The 22413-nt window shown below is 47.1% G+C and overlaps 1 protein-coding gene across 1 annotated transcript in view; it reads right to left on the reverse strand.

Moving 5' to 3' along the window:
- Window positions 1-8344: 8344 nt before the first annotated feature.
- PASD1 (PAS domain containing repressor 1) overlaps window positions 8345-22413 on the reverse strand; it is a 65780-nt gene continuing 51711 nt past the window's right edge. The window contains exons 10-16 of the mRNA XM_046673710.1: window positions 18316-18442; window positions 16254-16525; window positions 13121-13279; window positions 12550-12744; window positions 11887-12161; window positions 10332-10587; window positions 8345-8506 (exon numbers count right to left, since the gene is read on the reverse strand). Of these exons, the coding sequence (XP_046529666.1) occupies window positions 8345-8506; window positions 10332-10587; window positions 11887-12161; window positions 12550-12744; window positions 13121-13279; window positions 16254-16525; window positions 18316-18442 (1446 nt within the window). The remainder of the gene's footprint in view (window positions 8507-10331; window positions 10588-11886; window positions 12162-12549; window positions 12745-13120; window positions 13280-16253; window positions 16526-18315; window positions 18443-22413) is intronic.

The following is a 22413-nucleotide window of genomic DNA, read 5'->3' on the forward strand; positions in this document are numbered from 1 at the left end:
ATCGTGACTCTGAGGCATGTCGAGAGTAGAGAAGGGAGATATACCAGGGAACTGACCGAGGGCTAGACTGAATCTTGAGAGTAGGATCCTCTCTGGCCCAGAGTAGGCGCTCAGCAAATGTTAAGTGAATTGGTCACGAGGGGTGGGGGTTGGGGGTGGGGGGCACTGGAGAGCCGCAATACTGCAGTTATACACCAGGGGGCAAGAGATGCCAAGAAATGAGTCAGACCAAGCCCCGCCTGAAGTTTGGGGGCTGTGTGGCTGGAGCTCCAGTGGCCCTCCTGCCTGCTCTAAGCTTTCCTAGGACATGGGGTGAATGATGCTGCCTACCCAAGCTGGAGCCCACTGTAGGTACCACCAGATGGCTGGTGGTGGTGTGTGTGGGGCAAGAACAGAAGAAACCATGAGCCCTAAGACACAGAAAAGGGAACCTCCTTCATTTATACCCATCCTGTTCTCCTGGCCCATGTCTGGGCTCTGGGCAATGCCCCAGCCCTGAGAAATCACAGGAAACAGACTCTGAGTGTTCTTGGGCACCCTAAGGTTTGGGAAATCGGTACCAAGAAGCCCAACCTATGTGCTGGCCCTGAGGAGCCATCAGACCTCCTTGCTGAGGCTGGTACCATGGCATATAGCCTCACAGGCTGGCCCCAATGTAGAGGGCCCCTAGAGCTAAGTGCCCAGAACCTGGAAAGGTATTGGTCCTGAAGCAGAGGCCTGGGAAGGCTCTGGTGAGGAGGAGAGAGCCCATTGCTCAACAGATCTTCCCTGATGCCTCCTATATGCCCAGCCCATGCTGGGAACACAAGACAATGAACACAATCCAGTCATCGGTTCAGTCCTTAACCCCCTCATTCATTCACACTCTCCTTGCCCCATACCATGTGTCAGGGAAGGAAACAGACAATTATGTCCAAGAGTTATGACTGGGGAAAGGAGGAGTTAAGGCTGATATCTTACTATTAGCTTGGGTGACTAAGAAGATGAAGATGCCTGTTCCTGACAGGGGAGCGGTTTCAGGAGATGCTGAAGAGCCTGTTTGTGGCTGTGTTGACGTTGAGGTGCCTGAGAGACACCCACGGGGAGATGTCCAGTATGCAACGGGATCTCCAGGTTTGGAGGCCAGTTGGGAGAGCTGAGGTGGGGGATTGAGGTTTGGGAGTCATGGATCACTTCCCAGGTGGAGGCTGTGGGCTGGGGTGGGGGAAAGTGCAGTAGTCAAAGGAGGAGGTGGGTCTGAAGGGCACCTTCCAGCGGACTGCGGTCCTAAGCATGCTTGTAACTTGGGCAGAAAGGACCGGGGGTGGGGGGAGGTGAATGCAACAAGGAGGGTGGAAGTTCCTGTAGTATGGTCGTCCTCTCAGGGACAAGGCACCCCCTGTGTGTCTTCATTAAAGCTGAGGAGGAGGCACAGGGGCCAGACTGGCAGGGGACAGACTGTCATTAGTTCGCTCATCCATTCACTGGTTCCTTGCTCCAGGAGGGTTCTTAGCTCTAGCCCCAGTCTGGAGCAGGCCTCTTATCTTTGCCCCTATGTTTCTGAGAGTCAGTAGAGGCACAGAGAGGTAAGACAATTTGCCCAGGGTTTCAGAGCAAGTGGGTAGCAGGTAGAAGCCTAAAATAAAAGTTCAATGTCTTGTCTTCCTCGGCGTCACATCCCAGATGGAAACTGGTGGGCATTGCCTACAGGCAGGTGAGGGGAAGAAAATAAAGGAGTAGCACTAAACTGGGTAGGCCCAGCTCCTTCCCAGGTCTCCTGCTGTCCACAGACATCCCTCTATGCGCACAGTCCGGCTTTCCTAGCAGACCACGTGCTCCAAGGTTCTGGGTGTAAATCTCCCTGTGAGCTGAGTTCTTGCCCAGAGCCTGGAATACCAGTTCTCAGCAGGAGTCACGCCCCACTTCAGCTGAACTTGCAGCCCCTCTCCCACCTACCTCCCCACAGGCTGGTGGCTAGAGCTCTAAATAGATTACAAAAACACTTGAATGTGCGATTCTGAATACTGCGATTTGTCTGTCCTGTCTATTGACCTTTGCCTCTGTGCATTTGACATGTTTTGATTCTGCAGGGTTGTGGGTTTCGTTTCATCAACAAGGTGACCATGTGGTTAATTACCCCCTGACCTTCAGGGTCAGGGCCTCCATCTGGGCAGGAAACATCCATGGTTCCAGGAGTTTCAGGCCTCTCGGCATTTAGTTGTCACTGCCAATTCCCCCCATCTCCCTGCAGTGTTCCTGTCTCAGGTGTGCCACAAAGCGATCTGGAGAGTTCATCAGAGCCACCACCAGGGACACTTGCCAATCGAAATGCAGTGCTTTGCGCTTTGTGACTTACACTCTGCTGTCTCATCCACCAAGCGCCTCCATCCCTCAGTCCCATAGGAACATGGCAATTCAGGGGCCAGGACTGTACCCCTACTGCAGGTCACTCCAGCAGGTTCTGCACACCCTCATCTCCAAGTCCCTCTGTGAGGAAGAAGCCTGAGGAAGGGCTGCGAGGTTACTGGCTGATGTTCAGAAGCTTAAGAACACTTATATCTGAGCTAAATAGAGAGTGAGCAGAGCAGGAGGTTTTTCCTGGGGCCTGGGACTGGAGGAAAGGGCTACCTTTTGGCCCCAGGGACTTCCTGGTCCCTCCCAGCTTCTGGGAAGTTGCACAAGAAGGCTCAAGGGCCTCACCAGCTTGACCTCCTGCTTGATGATCCTGTCTCAATAGCTGGTTTTCTTTGTGAAACATTTTCCCGGTGACTGCTAAGGACCTAGGTTACAAAGATGTTCATTGGAACATTTGTAGAGGGAAGGCTGTTTGTAAGGCATTGTGTTACATGGGCCTCCAACACCTGCCCCAGTCTCTGCTCACTGCAGCTCAGTCTAGAAGAGAGAATGCCACACGTGCAGCGGGAGCTAAGCAGAGACGTAAGTGCTCTGAGTGAAGCACAGGCAGGGGTGGAGGGACATGGAGTAGAGGGAGCCTTCCCGGCCGGGCTCTACATCACGGGCAAGGGTTGGAAATGCAGAGGTGGGAGGGAAGGACATTCCAGGTGTATGGAATAGTGACAAATCCATGAGGGCGGAAAGGCTTGTGTCGAACCCAATGGTGCAGCGAGGCTGAGGCCAGAGTGTGTGAAGGGCAGAGGGACATGTAGCTGCAGAGGAAGGGTGAGGCCAGACCACCCTAGGCAGAGAAGTGGATTTTATTTGATAAGCAATGGAAAACCATTCAACATCATCTTGCTTACCAATGAAAACAGAAAACACCCCAATTATTTAATATCCCCTATGGAACATTCAATTGGGTCCTAGCTATAGACCAGAGAGTTTTCATTAAGATTGTTGTAACTGATTTTGAGAGACAGGGATGGAATTTGCTGTGGTCTCTCCTGAGGCTGGAGACACGTTGAGGCTGGAGGACCGACTTCCTCCTCTCACTCTGGTGAGAGAAGCTGCAGTTCTAAGCTCCCATGCCCACCTTATGCCCTTCTCCTCTGCCCAACCTTTCTCCCTCAACCTTTCCTTCCCAGTGATTTTGGCATGAACACCACTCGCATCCCAGAATGTTTCAAGGCTACCTTCACTTTCATTGTCTTCAAAGTGCTTGGAACATTTGAGATACTGCAGAGAGCGTTAGCCAGTGCTGGGCTGTGCACCGCAAATGGAGTTGAAGAAGAACATGCACTGGGGCTGGCAGTTTGAATAACACTCTTCTTTCTTCATTGTCAAAGGCATTTGGGAACAGGAGCATTTATCCATTTTTGATGCCATAGAAAACATACGAATATTCAGCTAAATCTGTGCATAGAATATTCTATTACATGCAAACTGAGTCTTGCTCAGTGAGGAGGCTGTGCTGCCCACCTGGGAACGAGCTGATGGTTGGGTCACGGCGGCTGTGTATGGCAGCTCTGCCACGTGTGGCAGCCGAGGTACCTCTGTCATGTTCTTCCAATTTCCTCTGCCCCATCAACCCACAGAAAAATGCACATCCTGTGCTTTCCTAGACAGGGGATGCCAATTTGGCTTCATGCCGGAGGAGTTAACAAATCCTCACAAGCCACCATCAAGTCTTGTCGGGTAAAGGTAAGGTTATGATGGTCTCGGCCAGGGGCCACCTTGCTGACATCATTGCTGGGGGATGCCTGCTTTGAGTCTTGGGGCTGCTGGTGGCTGTGTTGAGGGAAGGAAGGACAGAGCCCAGGGCTCCTGGATCTTCTGTGTCTGAGCCTGCTTCTGCTGCAGGAACCCTGTGCCCACAAGATTGCCATGCTCTGGCCCCTCTGTACCTCTACCTACCCCTCAAGGGGGAAGCTGGTGTGGGCCAGGCAGCTGGGGTGAGAAAAAGGTCACAGCTGTCCCAGCAGTGGCGCACAGGAGGGCCAGGAAACTCCGGAAAAAGGCAACCCTCGCATTACAAGCCAGGTGCCCAGCCATCGAGTAGTGTGTTGGCTACTGTGCTCAGAGCCTAAGGCAGAACGCTGCTGCCTCTCTGGGGCCACCCAGGAAGGAGAGCCAGGTGGCTGAGGCTGGGGTGCTGGGGGTGGGCGGCCTGGGAGCAACGGCTGCTTTGCCTTTGGATTCTCCCTCCCAACCCCTTCCCCAGGATCTGCCTACCCTTGAGCTGCTGGAGGAACTCCCTCTGCTCTCCTCTCCCTCTGCTCTCCCACGCCCAAGAAGAGTCTAAGAGTAAAGAGGAGGTGGCTGGCGAGGGTTGTGCACTGTGTGTGCAGCATGTGGGGCCTGGAGGGAGGGTGATGGACAGAAAATTTGTCCTGAGTAGTCCTAGATGCTGCATCTGTTTCAAGATTTCCCAGGAGAAACTTTGTGGGACAGGCTGCAAAGTCCCCAGAGCCTCCTGGAGCAGCTTAGTGCAGATCACGGGACAGGCATAGCTCTTTCCAGTTTGAGGCGTGGCCCTGGAAGCTTGTTTGTAACCATTCTTTTTGAAGCAAGTAGTGCCTAAACTTCTCTCCTGCCCCGGGCAAGGCTGGTACAGGCCTCACCCTTCAGCTCACGACTGAAAAGTGCACATAAGGCCCACTCATTTCTTATCACTTTGTGGCTAAAGGGACACGAGTCACGCCTTATCCTCATGCCGACACTGCCATCCTTTGGTCTGGTCAGCCCTGCCCCTCCCAAAGCCTGCGAGCAGACAGCTTTCTCCCTGGTTGCAATCATCAGGAGACCCTCTGGAGCTGGGGGAATTAGGGCTCGTGCCTGGGAAAATGAAAAGGTAAGCTCCACCTGACCCCAGTTAAAGCCAGTGGTCCACCCAGGCAACCAAGTCTAAGGTCTCGGCAGGGAGTACCACGAATGCCTCAGAGTGGGAATTGGACCCAGAACTGCCTAAGAGGCCACAGAGAATTCACTCGCCATAGTTTGACCTCAGTAATACACAAAACTAAGTCACAACTGGATGATCCTGCACGTGAGCACTGATTCTGGGCTTCTGCCCTCGGTACCCCCAACTTCTCCTCATCCTAAGATGGGGTGTCCTTGCAGCTACTCCTGTGGAGATCCTTGGGAAAAAGCAGGCCTAGGCAGCCAGCCCTCCAACCCTCTGGCAACATGGCTCTGGGGCCAAGCCAGGAGCTGAGCAGTTGAGGCAGAGCCTGAGGAGCCCACAGACTTCCCCAATTCAGGATCCTTCTCTGAAATGCAGGGGGTGGGGAAGCCAGCAGAAATTGGGCCAGATCAAACAAATCCCAGCCCTGGCACACTCCAAACATTGATCAAACAAGAACCCCAACTGAACGCCTCCCGTCTAGCCAGCTTTCACGGTGCCTTTCCCGAAGCATCTTTCAGTCCTACCGTTCTAGGTAGGAAAAGCATTGTCTCCTCCTCCCTCCTTTTTTTCAGATGGAGAAACTGAGGCCCAGGAGCTTAAGTGACTTGTCCAAGGCAGAACGGGTCTCAGCTGCATCTCCTGGGAGTGTGCCACTCTTGGGCCTGCCTGCCGGCCTCTCCCTTGCCATGTAGAGGGAGAAACAAGGCAGGACTAAATTCTTTTCCTGTGAGAAACACCAGATCTGGCTATGGGAGCTCCCGATGCTGCACAGTAAGCCTCTGAGCTGCTCCCATGATCAGAATGCTACCAGTTGACTGAGGAGCCAGAAGGAGCCTGCATGCCTGAATGCCACCCACCCCGCCATGGTCTACGAGGCAGCTCTTGACCCCTGAGCCTGGGCCACTCTGCATGCTAGTGGAGTGGTGCCTCTTGCTCCCCTGCAATCGTTCATCACTCTCTTTAACAAGTGTGACATGGTTTTGTACATATGCAGTCCTTCCTCTATTGTCTGGCAGGAGAGGGTACAGTGGTCCCATGATCTCCCAAGAGAAGGAAGTGGCAGATGTAGCAGCCTCTGCCTCCCAGTTCTACCTCTCAAGGGAGGCAGCTGCCAGTGCAGGAAGCAACAGAGTCCCTGCTAACACCTCGGAATGCCTGTCACTTCCAACTCTGTCTGTCCAAAGTCAAAAATGATATCAAGATTGCCTGGGACCACTGCTCCCATCTCTGCTGGGTGGCCCAAGAGAACTGGTTCCTGGAAATGTTCTGCATCTGCTGAACACAATGGGAGATGTTCCTCTAAGTGCCAAGGAGTGACTCAGAGAAGTGACTGGGCCTTCAGCTTCTCCTTCCCAACAGCTACGAAGGGACATGCCTGAACGCAAACAGCTCCTGTGCCTTGGTCAGCTCAGGCTGTCATAACGAAATACCATAGATGGGGGGCTTCAACAACAGATCTTTATTTTTAATGGTTCTGGAGGCTGGAAGTCCAAGATCAAGGTGCCAACAAGGTGGGTTTTATTCTGAGACCTCTTCTCTTGGTTTGTAGGTAGCCACCATCTTCCTGTATGCTGACATGACCTCCTCTTTGTGCATACAAGGTGAGAGAGGGAGCAAGCTCTCAGTGTCTGTTCTTATAAGCCCATTAATCCCATCATGGGGGTCCTACCCTCATGACCTCATCAAACCTAAGCAACTCCCAAAGGCCTCGCCTCCAAATACCATCACATTGCAGGGTAGGGCTTCAATGCATGAAGTTTGGGGGACACGTTCAGTCCATAGCACCCTGGTAGAGATCAGGCCACCTGAGAATACCAAGCTCCTCCTGTGGGTATGAGGCCTCACGTGCCCCCTTTATTTTAACTTGCCACTAGAGACTGGGGGCTTCCTTTGCCTTCTTCCAGCAACGGTTCATTACCTTAAGACTGATATTAAAGGTATACAATAACTTCAGATAACGTTATCAAAGTGCCCCCCCTTTCCTCCCCTCTTTCCCTCTCCTTGCAGACAGCTGGAAAGGTGCTCTCCTTGGACCTGACTAGAGAGCAATCACTTTTCCTCCAGGGAGTGCACCTGCCCAAGAAAAGGCTATGGGCAGGAGAGAAGAAACCTGCATGCAAAGCAAATGGGCACTTTGCCCTTTAGCATCCAGGTTCACCTCTGAGGCGACATATGAGGCACGAGCACAGTCTACACAGGGTGGGTAGCCCCTAGGCTAACTATTTCAGGCCCGGCAGGCCTTGGGCTGCCCTTGGTTTCAGTGAAGGAGCCAGTAGGCCTCAGCTACACAGAGAGCCTGGGTACATGGCCACTTGGAAAGGCAGGATCCACCAGCCTCTGCAAATGTGGCAGGGAGCTGAGGTGTGAACGAGAGGTTGAGGAGAACAGACCACATAAAGAGGAACTCCAGGAAATGAACCCTTCACTCAGGACCTTGGCACGAGTAGGCACCAGTTGGTACCATTTCTAGGTTCCAAAAGTCAGTCAAAGTTCACAGAGAGTTGCAGTGAAAGACAATTTTTATTAAGCAGTTAAGTTGTGACTATTTCAGCATGAAGCGCCTCTGTTGACCTTATTTCAGCTTCCCACAGTTGTAATGCTGTTCCCTGTGGGTTTCCCCAAAAAGACTGTGGAAGAGATGCAGGGCTTCATCATCAAGGCCAAGGCCTTGGAATTCTTGCAGCTTAAGACAAAACAGCTTCTTCCTAGATAGTAAAACATGCTGGAAAATATTTCTTGGCAGAAAAAGGGTGTTCTAAGTTGATGAGACTCTGCAGCCTGCCACCCCATGGGAGAATAGGTGTGTGCGAGACTGGGAAGGGCAGGTGGGCACAGCGGTCTCCTGCTGTGGCCTGGCTGCTGTCACATACTAGCCCACTGGGGATCATAGGCTGCCTCTGCTTCCACAAAACAGGTTGTGCTCAACTAACAATTACAGAAAGAACTTATCAGGAAAGAATAGTAAGTATCCACACCCACCCCCTAACCCCTACTCTAGGGGACTCTATAAGCCTTGGAGTCCCCTGGCCACGCAGGCCTCATCGGCCTGTCTCCCCTCTTCTCTCAAGACTCGGTATGAAAGTACTGCTGGTGCTGCTGTTCATCCAAGCTGGACTGCTCTGCAGGCACGAAATAGCTGATTTGGTCTGGTGGATATTCAGCAGGGGCCTGGAAAGCCTCTGGACTTGGAGGTACCTGGGCTCCTGCCTCAGGGGCTTGTGCCTGCTAGGAAAAAGGGGGACAAGGTGGAGTCTTTTGCTAAAGTTTCTGGGCCCATTTCGCGGTGGAGGGAGGATCCCTTTAGTTCAGGTCAACAAGGTGCTGAGAAGTACCTCTGTGGAACACAAGCCTGCAAGGTGCCGGTAGAAGGTAGAGCGGGGGAAAACTGGGTTCCTCCCTGCTTCTCTCTCCTAATGTCACGTTAGCTTAAAGACCAGCAGAAGCATGCCTGGGCTCTCCTAAACTTGTCTTCATGTCTAAGGCTACTGGATCCCGTGGCTGGCCCTGCCCAAACCAGCTTCTCTGGCAGCCCTGGCTAGCCAAGGCCTTGGAAGGTCTCTTCCTGCCCCTACCCTTGGACCTTGCCATTATTCTACTTGGACTAAGTGACTTCCATGCTGAGCCTGATTAGCAGCTACCTGGCCCACCTGAACAACGTGATGGGAGAGGTAACAATCCACTCTGTGCAATGGAGAGGGGAAGAGGGACAGACACAAAAATGGTGTTACAAAGAGTGGGCTAAGGGAATCTTTTCTATTGGAGAAGGAGTGACCCCCCCTTGGGGTGGGTTTTGAAGGTGATGTAAGATTTCAACAAGTGGAATTCAAGAGGGCGGAGGAGAAGATAAAAGAATCAGAAGGAGCAAGAATGGGCTATGGGCAGAAAGCTAGAGGTGTCTGGGGACCCAGAGAGAGGGAGGGCCCAGGGGGTGGTGGAGATGAGCCAGAGCAGGGTGTGGGGGGCCCCTGAAGTATTATGGACAGGGAAGTTCCCACACGGTCCTGCCCTTGGCTGTTCCACTGTGATCTCCTATCTGCACAACCTTCCGGGGTCCTCCCTTCTCCACTTTCCTGGGATATCTGCTCAGCTTTGTCTCAGCTCTGCCTCTCAGGGCACATCCAGAGGGTAAACACCTTGAGAGCAGGCATGAGGAAGGGTCTCACCAGAATCTGGCTTGGTAACTGAACCACAGGGTTCACTGGCCATCTGATCTCTTTGTGTGGGCAGTCCCTCTAACAGATCAACTTCCTGGAGGGCTGGCAGCCCAGTGGTTTAAGGTGTGTATGTGAAATTATTCACACCTTTAGCCACTTAAAATATCCAAACTCCTTCATTCTGCCTTAGCTTACTGTTTTTTCTTGTTGTTTTTAGTTTTTTAAAAAAGAGTTGAGGCTCTATTAAGATTTCTAAAGCCAGAATCAAAATACCCTTTGTTAAGTGCTGTTAGTAAGAATGGGAGTTTGTGGTGCCCAAGGGGTCTGCTGGGAGTATACCTGGGAGCAAAACCTGCTATGTGACTGCCATCTGGACCAGTCCCACCACTGCCCTGGAAACATGGATGTTGCAAATGATCCCCAAGCTGGGGTCTGCCCTGCCAAACATGGGGCATGACATGCATAGATACCAAGCACATTCAACAGTAGGACTCTGCGTTTGTTTTCGGTATGAAGAAACACAGCTACACTAGGCCTGGATTTTGTAGCAGAACTTAAAATTCACAAGTTCAGAAAGGGGTCTGGGCTGGGGCAACAAACAGCATATAGCATGACTAACTTTGCCCAAGTAATATATTTTTGAGAAGTTTCCAAGTCAGATTGCATTTAATATCCATGAGGACAGCTCACTTTTTCATGGAAGGCTGAAGAGAATCTTTGTACTCAGCAGTGAGTGCTACTACCATGTGAGTAACCACCTCAGATTTATTGAGTTTTGAAGACTATATTTCACACATGAAGTGTACTCCTGTGTGTGAGCCTTATGGAGAAGGGGCCCGCCTCTGTGCAGAAGCCCCTGACTTGGGCTGCAGGGCAGAGGAGAAGGGGTGGCATACCTGGGGCCAGGCAGCTTGGTCTTGTAGGATGGCCTGCTCACTGGAAGACCAAGTATCCTCTTGGAGGTAAAGGTCATGCTGTGGATCTGGTGGCTGTTGCCAAAGATGGACGTACTCCTGCGAGGTGTCCAGGGGGACTAAGTTTGAATCAGAACCAATGAGACACTCAGGAAAACTGGTAGAGGAAATCAAGCTTGGGCTATGTGCCATGGACAGCAGATTCATGGAGGACCCCCGCAGGTCCTCAGGAAGAAAGCTGTAAGAGAAGAAACATGTTACAGTGGCACAGATCTAGAAACGATGACCCAGAAGACTGTCTTGCTCATTAGTAGGTGCTTAAGGTACACTTGGTTTTGGTGGCTAAATCAAGATTCACTTGTTTGTACTCTCACTTTGGCCTGAATAAGACTCAATTTGCCAAAGTAAAGTGAAGGTAAACCTTGAGATAAATTACAGTTATTTGTCTCAAGTGGTTTTATTTGTATTACTTGGACTGTACTTGTTCTACCATGATGGTGACTTCTGTGGTCTTGTGCAAGGCACTTCATCTACCCCAAAGTCAGAGACTTGCCCTTCATCACTAAAGGGGCTAGTGACTGCAAGGGGCTGCCAGGCCGATTTCCTCACTCCAAGTCCAGTGCTCTCTCTACAACCCTAAGCCTGGGGGGGGGGGGGGGGGGGTCATGAGATAAACAGATTTCTAAGCCCTGCTCCCAACTCTGAATCTGCACTTTCAACAACCTCCTCACCTTGACTCTCACGATCAGGCCAGTGGGAAACATGGCATTGACCCACCTCACGTGTCAGGGCCACTGATCGTAAAAGAAGGCCCAGAAGGAAATCCGGAGAGCTCTGGGAGGCTTGCTCAGAGAGCTGGAACTCATTCAAAAATATTTATTGGGCACCAAGTATGTGCTAAGCAACCCCTTCACTGCTGAACAGAACCTTCTCTTTCTGGCATGGGACCAAAGACTGTATCACTGAGTAGAATACGTGTTCATGTCCTCATCCTGCCTTCCAGGACTGAATTCTGTGTTCTTGGTTCTTTAGGTATCCAATGGCAAACCAGCAACTCTTTCACAACGACTTCCCTCATATAGATCGTGAATGCCATGAGGACCCCTTCACCTGGTCTACTGTGATCACCAGATTCCACTGAAGGGGGAAATGAAAGCTGGGAGCCCAGGAGTATCCAGTTGTGGGCACTCAAGACTTCCCTAAAGACACCATGTGCCCGTGAGATTGCACTTGGGGGGATGAAGCCAAGCAATTTCAAGATTTGCATGCCAAATCCCTAGCTTGGAGGCTTCCTTATCTAGTCCCCCTATTTTCATGGAGACTCCTCTGCCCCATCAATGCATGCTTGGCCATGCACTGTGCATGTAGAGGCAGGGGCCCCAGTAGCCACAGAGCAAGATGAGTGGGAGCACATTGCTTTTGATGAGGGGGCTTTTGGTGTCCTCTGGGAAAGTCACCAATGGTCTCAGGCATGGTGTCCAGCCACAAGAAGAAACCAGTGACCTTAGCCATTATCACCATTCCATGCACTTCTTACCTACAACTCTCATCTTCCTGGCCCCCAAGGTTTTCGTCCTGATAGTACTCAGAGGGCTGTTGCTCATCTCCTAATTGGACAGGAACGACAGGCTGGCTCTGCGTGAACATCACGGGGTCATTATAGAGGGGCAGAGAAACGCTGCTTTGGTTTGGCAGGCCTATTTGCAGTGTTTCATCTCCCAAAACGACATTATGCTGCTGTGGCTGTTCCTGCAGCAGCTCCTCCTGCTGCATCTGTTGCTGCAGGTATTGTTCCTGCTCCTGCAGGTGCTGCTGCATCAAAAGGAAGAGATAAAAGTACCTCAGTGTCTGCAGGAGCCTCCCAGAAATTGATTGGACACTCCCACTCCAGGTTCCCAAAGCAGAAGACAACAGTAGCCCTGCCTCTCTGGGCATTGCGCCCTGGGTGACTGTCTACTTGTTTGGCTGGGCACTACTTGCAGTCACGCTCCGTGCCATGAGAAGCTGCAACCCAGCACACATGTACACGGACGTGTGCATGTGTATCCAGGTCTAGTTAACCAGGATTTTCAATCTCAGGCAAAAGAGCTGCAGCCAACTAAGCAGCAGCCACTAACCCCTCAGGAGAACCAGGTGAGCCCAAATTTTCATGAAAATGAAATCCTCTTTCAGCTACATAGTTAAAACAGGCTTTCCATACCTGGGTGGAGGCATCATAAGGCTCCTCAAGCTCCTCAGGGAATTTGAAAGAGTGAGACGAATATGAACCACAGAAATGTTTGGCCTCCTTGAGATCTGGGAGGGACTTCATTTGCTCAGTGCGTCGTTTCTTGGGCACTGGCTCCAAAGACTGGGGCTCAGGATTTTCAATGTAGAGTGAGGTGTTTGGTTGCATCTGTAAGGACACAGTATTACAAAGATCTTGTTCAGGGTCCACACCTTTCTTTAGGGCAGAAGACATGCTGGGCATGGAACGAGACTGCCCAAAGGTAAGCCCACAGGAAGCCTTGACTGTATATGAGCCACATCTGCCACTGCAAGAGCCTGGCTGGGCCCATCTCAGCTTCTGTAGCCAAGAGAAAAAGGGCATTGCCATGAAGTCCCTGCTGAAGATTGCTCCAGATGTCCCATGCTGCCCTAGGGCAGCAGCTGTCGCTACTAGCAGGCCCTATTGATTAACTCCTTGAAGACTGTCATGGTTCCTTTCTCCTCTCCCTTCTGCCACTTACATGGAACTGGTCTCTGACCTGAAATTTGGACTCCTGCATTGCCTGAAGCTGCTCCCTAATCATTTCCAGTGCCTTCTGCTGGTTTCTGATGTCAGCATGCAGCATCTGAGTCTTCTCTTCCAGCTGCTCTTTGAACTTCTTCATCAGTTCCAGCTCACGTTTGTCGAGGTATGATGCAATTGATGATAGTGATGGTAATGGCTGTGGGAAGAAATCAATCACTTATGGTTCATATACTATAGGGACACCAGGTTCTCCAAATCATACCATGTTGTTTTCTTTCCAAGTTTTGAAAGACTGAGAATGCAAATAGCAGCACTCCAATCCTGATTTCATTCATTCTAGAAAGTTTGAAGAAATGTTTAGAGAATCCAGGAATTCTCGATCAGAAATGGATCATGGGGATCATTTAGTCTGATTTTTCCCTTAAACATAAAGCTGTGGAATTCACCCAGAGATGTGAAGAAACCTGCCCAAGGGCCTCAGTGGAGAAGTCAGAATGCAGCGGGTCATATCACAAATGAGACATAACGGGAAACATCCATGGGATGCCCTGTTAGCACTGCAGTGAAAAGAAGAAGGCTCAACTGGCGCTTCCTTTGTTCCAGATACTTTTCTAAGCACTGTACAGAAACGCACAGATCTGACCTTCACAATGCCCTATAAAGTAGCTACTGTCCAAGCACAGTTATAGTACTTGAAGGACCATCCTCCTCCTGGCCTTAGAAATCTAATTTTAACTTGAGTAACAGCCTCAGATCTGGAATTAATCAAATGTACAGGTTTATAAAAGTATAGAGTGTGTTGGGGGACAAAGCAATGCTTCGGGTTGGCTGGAATAGAGGGGATGAGGCAAATCTCCTATGGAAGGGAAACTAGAGGAAGAGCCTTGTGCAGACCATACAAGTTTAGGCAGCCGAGGGACTTAGATTTTATTTATCAGCCATCTTGTGCTGCTGCCAGAAGGAGCAGTCTAAAACACAGACCTGATTGGGAAAGTGACATGCTCAGATCTATGTGGTAAAACATGCCTTCTGGCAACAGTGTGGAAGATGAACTGACTGACGGGAGAGAGTAAGCTTGGAGTCAGAGAGAAGCCAGTTAGAAGGCTGTGGAGGTAACTCAAGATAGAGGTAATAGGAGCCTGAAACAGTCCAGAGGTAGGACACTGAAAAGAAGGGACACATTCGAGAGAAATTAAGAAAGTGGATAGGACTTCTCAACCGATTGGCTGAAGGGGTCAGAAAAGAGGTGGGATTCTTGAAAAAGAACTGTCAAAGCTGTAAGTAGGACCTGGAAACAAGTGTTGTTTGCCTTGATCTGTGCTAGACACTGTGTGTACAAACAAGATAAGAGAGCCTCACTTCCAATCCATAATCCCAATACCAAGAGTAAGAAAAAGGTACACACACATGCAACTGCTAGGAAGCAAAACTGTGGGTCTTCAACTCCTTTACGGTTAATGGAAACACACAGTTGAGTTCTTAAAAAGAGGGAGAGAGAAAAAAAAAACTTGCATAGAATACACTCGGAATAAAACATTATATATGCATTTTTAATCTATTGGAAATGATCCAATTGTCCTTTCACTATATTATATATATATATATATATATCTGTATCTTCATATAAGAAAGCAGGCATTCATTAAACCAAAAAATCTCTAAACTCAAGACTGGAAGAGACAAATCTTACAGGTCATCACATCCACCTCCCCCCACCGCACACTTCTCCAGGCAGGAATCTTTTCTCTGCTGTCCCTGGCAGATGAGCTACCAAGCCTTAGCTCAAAGCCTTCCCATTGAAGGGGAGGGGGCTCACTACCTGGGGAGGCAACTTAACCCAGCTGAGAAGGGCTTCCTTGGAAGGGCATCCCTTCCTGCCTTGCGCCGCTAGCTCTCTGCCCTAGTTTGATCTACGGGAAACGTCTTCCACTTCAGGAGTATGACGGTCCTGCAGCTATTTGGATCAAGCTGTCCTGGCCCTCCCCAGTCTCCCTTCTCCTTCCACTACTGACCATGTGACATTTTCCAGCCCGCCTCCATCCTGGTCTCCACCTTATGGACACATTCCAGTCTGCCAACCCATGGCACCCAGAAATAAGCCCAATACATATGCTATCACATGCAGAGCCACACTACACATGCTCATTGCTGGTTATTTTGACTATTTTAAACAAAAGTTATATTTAAAGTTTAATTATAAATTAATTCAAAGGAGAAGAGAAATCTATCACCAGTGAAAGAGGACCCACAACTTTTAACATAAGAACATAAATAAGGACAAAATGGATTTCTACAGAAATTTTCTTTTAAATAGTTGAAAGAATTTTCCTACAAGTCTGAAAATCTCTTCAAGGCAAGCAGACCATTTCAAAATGGAGAAACCGAGACTCGGGGATGTGCCATGGTCACGTTGTTGGGGCCAAACTCAAACAACTGTCTTCTAGCCCTCAGTTCTTCTCATTAGAAGAGGATGCCTTTGGCATCAGGAATGGAGTGACTCATCTTAGGCTTCATAATTAATGCACACAGTCCCACATAACAGACCATAAAGTCATTATCTTGGCTGCCAATCCTGGTTTTAATAATCTTCTCTAACATAAAAGATGATCATCCCAATCTGCGATTATGTACACACATTTGGGGATAGAAGAGCAACAGAGTAGTTAATCCAACCGTTTTGATTTGGCTTTCGACCATATACTGGTGCTGACATTTGAAGGCTGGATATATCTAACATTCTAAAAAGCATGATTCTAACCTAATAAAAATTCTATTGGGGAAGCCTAGCTCCTGGTGGGGAGGTGTTGGTATAAGAAGGCAGGAAAGTCATCTTTCCTTGAGATAGTTAGCGTCCCGTCACAGGTGACGAGGAGCATGGCTCATAAAAATACTGCCTTTTCTTAGTAGTTAAGCTTCCTATTTGACTCAAACATTCTCTCAAGCATAAAGTGTTTTAGCATATTTCACATTAAGAGGAGTACAGGGATTTGTATTTAGGGAGAACCTCCAGCCTCCCTGTTTGCTAGGGCCCACTGGATTCTCAGCTGCATCTGAAAATCCAGTAAAACAGAAAGAGCATGCTTTCTGCAAAGTGAAACTGGGAACAAGAGTGGAAATTCAGAGCTTTGCAGGGTCAGAATAAATATGTGGGATAAGACTTCCAGAGGTACCTGATCACTGATGTCAGCAGCCAAACTGGAGGACAAGAGGTTCTTCTGGTCCACCTGCTCCACCTGGGCCTCCTGCTCCACCTCCTCCACCTGGGCCTCCTGCTCCACCTCCTCCACCTGGGCCTCCTGCTCCAACTGCTCTATTTGCTCCACCTCCTCCACTTGCTCCACCTCTTCCATCTCATCCATCTGGTCCACCTCTTCTACCTCTTCCACCTCATCCACGTTTTCCACTTTATGTTCAGATTCAAAGCTTTGCAAAGATGATGTAGCTGAGGAGAAAAGCACAGTGGAATCCATGACCAAAAAAGCAAAAGTATCAACATTATCAAAGAGATTACACAGATTTCTCCTTATTTCCTTTTATAAGTCATAAAAACAGGCGAGTCCAGTTTTATTCCATTTTAAGAATTAAATGTGCCAGGTACCAGGATTAATTCAAAACACTGCTTAAAAATCTGTTCAGATATGAAAATGAAGAAAAAGGAGCGAGTGTTTGACTTTACCTCCATCCACCCAAGTATAAGCAGGAGTCCAAACCCATTCTTGTTAAGTATCTTTTCATTATAAATTTCTTTTGGCTCTGCTTCTGGAAATTTGGTACTTTCAAACAGATAAAACCAAAGTAAACGTTGTCATAAATCACTTTTGAAAAACTAAGTTCCCCAGACTGTGAGATCTCAGGAGGGCTTGAAGTTCTCTTGGAGGTGTTGTGACATGACTCTCCTTCAACAGCCCCCAGAAGCAAAGTGGAGAACATTATTTGAATAATGCGAAATGGTAGAGTCACTTTGGAAAATGATTTGGCAGCTTCTTTCCCACATACTTCCCATATGACCCAGCAGTCCCTCTCCCAGGAATTTACCCAAGTGAATTAAAATTTTATATCCATACAAAAAACCTGTGCAAGTATTTACAGTGGCTTTACTTATAATCACCAAACACTTGGAAACAACACAGATGTCCTTCTACAGATGAATGGATTAAAAAAAAAAACCTGTGGTACGTTCATAAGATGCAGTACGATTCAGCAAGAATAAAGGAATGAACCACTGATTCATGCAACATGGATGAATCTTAAATGCATTTTGTTCACAAAACCAGACCAAAAGGGCTAGATATTGTATGATTCCATTTATATGACATTCTTGAAAAAGGAAACCAGAGATAGAATACCCATCAATGATCGCCAGTGGGTGAGGGAGAGAGTTTGAGTTCAAAGAGGCGGCACAAAGGACCTTTGGGGTGATAGAACTGTTAATGTTTGGTCTTGTGGTGGTAGATACATGACTCCCCAAAGAGTGAATTTTACTGTGTGCAAATTAAAACTAAATTGTTCTTATACATTTTAGAAATCACAGTTACAGGTTCATTGACTTTGTCTCTCCCCCCAAAATAAATTGTTTTGAAAGAGTTTTTTTAGCAAAGCTTTGAGATTGACAGCAATACTGGAAAGGTTGTTAACGAGGGTATTTAAAATACAGAGATATTACTTCTACATATGGCGATTCCACGATACAAATTATCTCTGATAAGATTAGCTACCTAGAGGCCGTGATCTGCATTATGCATCCACCACTGCTTTAAGTTTTGTATTTTTTATACAATTATATTTATGAAATGTCTTTAATATTGAAACTTACGTAATAAGAGACTATCCCTTTTGCCCTCTACTAACAATTCTTACAGTACAGTTTTTAAAAACAAGAGGTTTCTTTGGAATTCAACTACTATGCCATAGCAGGAAAGACTGCACAAGTATTGAAAGATAAGATGCTATTCCTCCAAGGCCTGAGAGCTAGCACCAATCTTTAGAACATTAAAATTAAATGGGAGAGAATAATATTCCCAAGCACTCGAACCATCGATGAGATATTCATTTTCACTGCTCTCAAATCCTCAGCTCAAAAAATTCTTCATAAGATGAAAAAAGTTAGAATTCACTTTTGTGATTTCACACCATTATAAACAGAACATTATTTTCATTTGAAAAATTGTAACTACCCTGTAGGCCACTATTTTTCTTTCGCTAGTCCCTACAGAAATGCCCACATGAACCTACCTGGAGAGTCAGGTATAGTTTCTGGGGAAGATATGCTGGAGTCAAAAGATGTATCAGACTCTATCTGAATTACAGGAACAGATTCTTGTGATCCATACTGCTTGACCTGTAAAATATTAACTTTATCCTTGGAATTTCCAAACGAGCAGGAGAAGATATTTCAATTTGGAGATAAAGAGGTATACAAACAACACGAAACAGGCAGAACACAAACTTTTGATACATTTCACATCACAATTTCTAACATTGCTACAATCAATTGAATACCTAACACAAAACCATCATGAAACATATCCTTGAAAAATACTGCTGGAAGATAACAACAAGCAGAGACCATGGGCACCACATGCTATACATTGTCAAACTAGAGAATAGAAACAAAGCATAGGTGTGCTAAAAGCACAAGTGGAAGAAAAATGTGTGCCAATCAAAGGCTGTGGCAAAAAAAAAAAAAAAAAGGCCTTTCAGAGATGTTGGGAGGACCCAGACCTGCTAGTTCAGAGGTGGGAAGGCTGTAGGAGAAGGGCACCACCACCAATGGGACCATCTTTCCATAGGTCCTGCACATGCAGCATTGGCTTAGAGGAAGGAGAGGCCAACTGGGGGCTGGTTAATGACCATGTCTGTAACAAAGATTAAAGCTGAGAGTATTATGAGCAAAAGTACCTTTACTATGGTAGCAGAGAGATATAGATGGCCCTGGAGAGCTTCTAGTGCAACCTCCCTATTTGATAGCTTCAAAGGGGAGAAGGTCATACAGCAAGTTAGGAGCAGAGCAAGAGAGAGAAAATTCAGTGTCTTCGAACCCAGTACTCTTTTCCCTAACCCCGGCTATCTCAACCTAAGCCATTTGCTGCTTTAAATCACGTATGTTATATTCCTATTTATTGATCCACTGCCATTTCCTTAACAACTGGATCCTTTTTGAATAGTCTGGGGCTCACTGCTCATATGAAATTTAAGTATCTGGTTTAGCAGTGAAATCTTTTACATCTCTGCCGAAAAAATTAGCTTTTTTTTTTTTTTTTTTTGCACTGGATTAAGACATTGACTCATGCTGACTTTTCTACAAGGAACCTGTTTGTTGGAGAACACTCCCCCAGATTAAATCCCAGCATTTGAACTTCAGGAAATTGCACAATCTCTGTTCAAGTGCACTATGTTTTGTACTCCTTAAAACAAGGAATGTGTTGCTGGGGATGTGGCAATCCTTTCATCATTTAGAAAGCTATTTTTGTGGGGTCATATTCATTGAGATGGGATATGACCTCTCTTTCTTTGTCCTCCTCCTTCTGTTCTTTATCGTGGCCATATATTGATTTAATCACTAGCTCCTTGCTTCTTGGATGATTTTCAATAGAAATGTGTATACTCAGATGTTCATCAAGATGTCCTTTTTTGTGTGTTCATATGCTTTAGCTTATCAATAAAAATGCAGTGAGCCTAAATGAACTTAAATTACAGAATCATGTGCAGTAATGGTAACTGGTTTAGAAAAAAACAAAGCAAGGGGCTGGCCGGGTGGCATAGTGGTTAAATTTGCACGCTCCGCTTCAGTGGCCTGGGGTTCGCGGGTTTGGATCCCAGGCGCAGACCTACACACCATTCATCAAGCCATGCTGTGGTGGCATCCCACATACAAAATAGAGGAAGATTGGCATAGATGTTAGCTCAGGGACAATCTTCCTCAAGTAAAAAGAGGAAGATTGGAAACAGATGTTAGCTCATGGCCAATCTTCCTCACAAACAAACAAACAAAAAAACAAAGCAAAGCAACTATTTTGGAAGCAAAAAGATACCAATATAAAATGCAATCAGGACTAAGATCTGAAGACAATCTTTCAAGAGAGGAAGCTAGAAGCTAAAAAGAAAGATGAAATGAAAATGCATGCATGGGGATCGGAGGGCAATCAATATGCTTTTACAAGTTTAAGAGAAGTTTTGGATTCACTTCTACTCTATAATTGTCTCCATGAACAGTATGCTAAATGATTTGAAAAGAGAAGCATAGCCTTTAAGGCTGGACATAGAGGAGGCTTCAAGTGCAGGCTCCAATACCTGAAAGTTATGTGAACTAGAAATGAGTGTACACTGCGGGGGAGGCAATCAAGACGTACATCCCCCAATCTTCACATTTTCCCCATGATTAGCTTAGCATCAGAAGTGCTCTGAGTCACTTTTAAGAGGTCCTTTCATTTTAGTTTTGTAAAAAGAACAGCGCTTTAGGGCATCCAGTCAAGATAACAGATGGAATAGACATGGGAAAAACACTAGATAAAATAGAGTAGAATTTTTAAAAATACACTCTGTTTAAAAATCCTCTCTGGAGCCAGCTCTGATGGCCTAGTGGTTAAAGTTTAGTGCACTCTACTTAGGCAGCCTGGGCCAAGTTCCTGGGCCCAGAACCAAACCACTCGTCTGTCAGTAGCCACATTGTGGCACCAGCTCACATAGAAGAACCGGAAGAAAAACTTACAACTATACACAACTATGTACTGGGGCTTTGTAGGGGAAAAGGAAGAAACAAAAAATCCTCTCTGGATCCCACCTGTCTTTTACGTACCATTCTGTTTGTCTGATTCCCTTGAGAGCAAAACTTCTCAAAAGGGAAGTACTTAATGTCTCCAATTCCACCATCCTCTCTTATATCTGCTCAAGCAGACGATATCTCCCTGCCCTTGTCTACAGTCCACCAAAATTTTTCTCAAGTTCAGCAATGGCTTCCAGGACCTAAATCTAATGGCACTTCTGAGTAGTCAACCTACCTAATCTATCAGCAGTGTTTGACACTGTTTTTCATTTCCTCCTCCTGGAAATACTTTCTTCACTTGGCTTAACTCTTACTTCACTGGTCACGTCCTCTCAATCTCCACTGCTGATTCCTTCTCTTCTCTCTAATCTCTTCACTTTGGAGGTACTCCAGGCTTAGTCCTTGGTTCTTATTTCTGTCTATACTTACTCCCCTGGTGACCTCATCCAAGTCTATAGCTTTAAGACCATCCATGTTGCTGATTCCTCAATTCTTATCACCAGTGTAGCTCTATATTTCCAACTGACTATCTAATAAGCATCCCAAACATAAATATTTTCAAAACTGAGACCCCTTTATTACCTTCCCCAGCAAACACCTGTAAGCTTGCAAATTCTTCCCACAGTTTTCTCCAGTTAATGCAATACCATCTTTCCAGTTGCTCAGGTCAAGTACCTTAAAGTCATCCCTAACTCCTCTCTTTTTCTCATACATCTCATCCAATGTCAGCAACTCCAAGTGTTCTTCCTTCAAAATAGATCTAGGATATGACTACTACTTACGATTTTCACTGTTACTACCCTGCTCCAAGCCACCATCATCTCTCACTTGGATTGCTGAGATAGCCTCCTAACTCAACTCCCAGCTTCCACACCTACTCCTCCTCCCCACAGTCTAGTCTCAACATAGTGACTCTTTTAATAAACTAATCAGATTATGTCACTCTTCTGCTCACAACTCTCCCATGGTTCCCCATTTCATTCAGAGTAAACCCCAAAGCCATACAATGGCTTCCAAGGCCCCATTCGACCTGACCCCCATTACATCTCTGATTCCAACCATACCTACTCTTACCTTTGTTCACTCTGCTCTAGGCCCTCTGGCCTCCCTGCTATTCCTCTAAACACCAGGCATGCTTCCACCTCAAGGCCTTGCTTTGGTTTCCCCTCTCTTGAGTCTTCCCCCCAGATATATATCTTCATGGCTAACTTGCTCACTTCCTTCAATGTTTGCTCATATTTAATACTGCACTCCCCTATCTGTTGCATTCCCAATCCCTCTCATCCTGCTCTACTTCTTTTCAATAGCTCTTCTCACCTTCTAATTTATCATTTATTTATTTAATATACTTATCTTGTTTATCATCTATCTCCTCCTGCTAGAACGTAAGCTCCTCTAGAGCAGAAATTTTTCAATTTTCTTAACTGATGTATCCACCCCCCTCACCTAAAACAGTGTATAGTACACAGTAGGTGTTGAATAAATATATGTTCAATGAATCAATAAATGAATGAATCTGAAATGGCCTTTAAAATAAACACACTTAAAATGTTCAAAAATACAAAGAA

Source organism: Equus quagga, chromosome 10 (genome assembly GCF_021613505.1).
Source record: "Equus quagga isolate Etosha38 chromosome 10, UCLA_HA_Equagga_1.0, whole genome shotgun sequence".
NCBI lineage: Eukaryota > Metazoa > Chordata > Mammalia > Perissodactyla > Equidae > Equus > Equus quagga.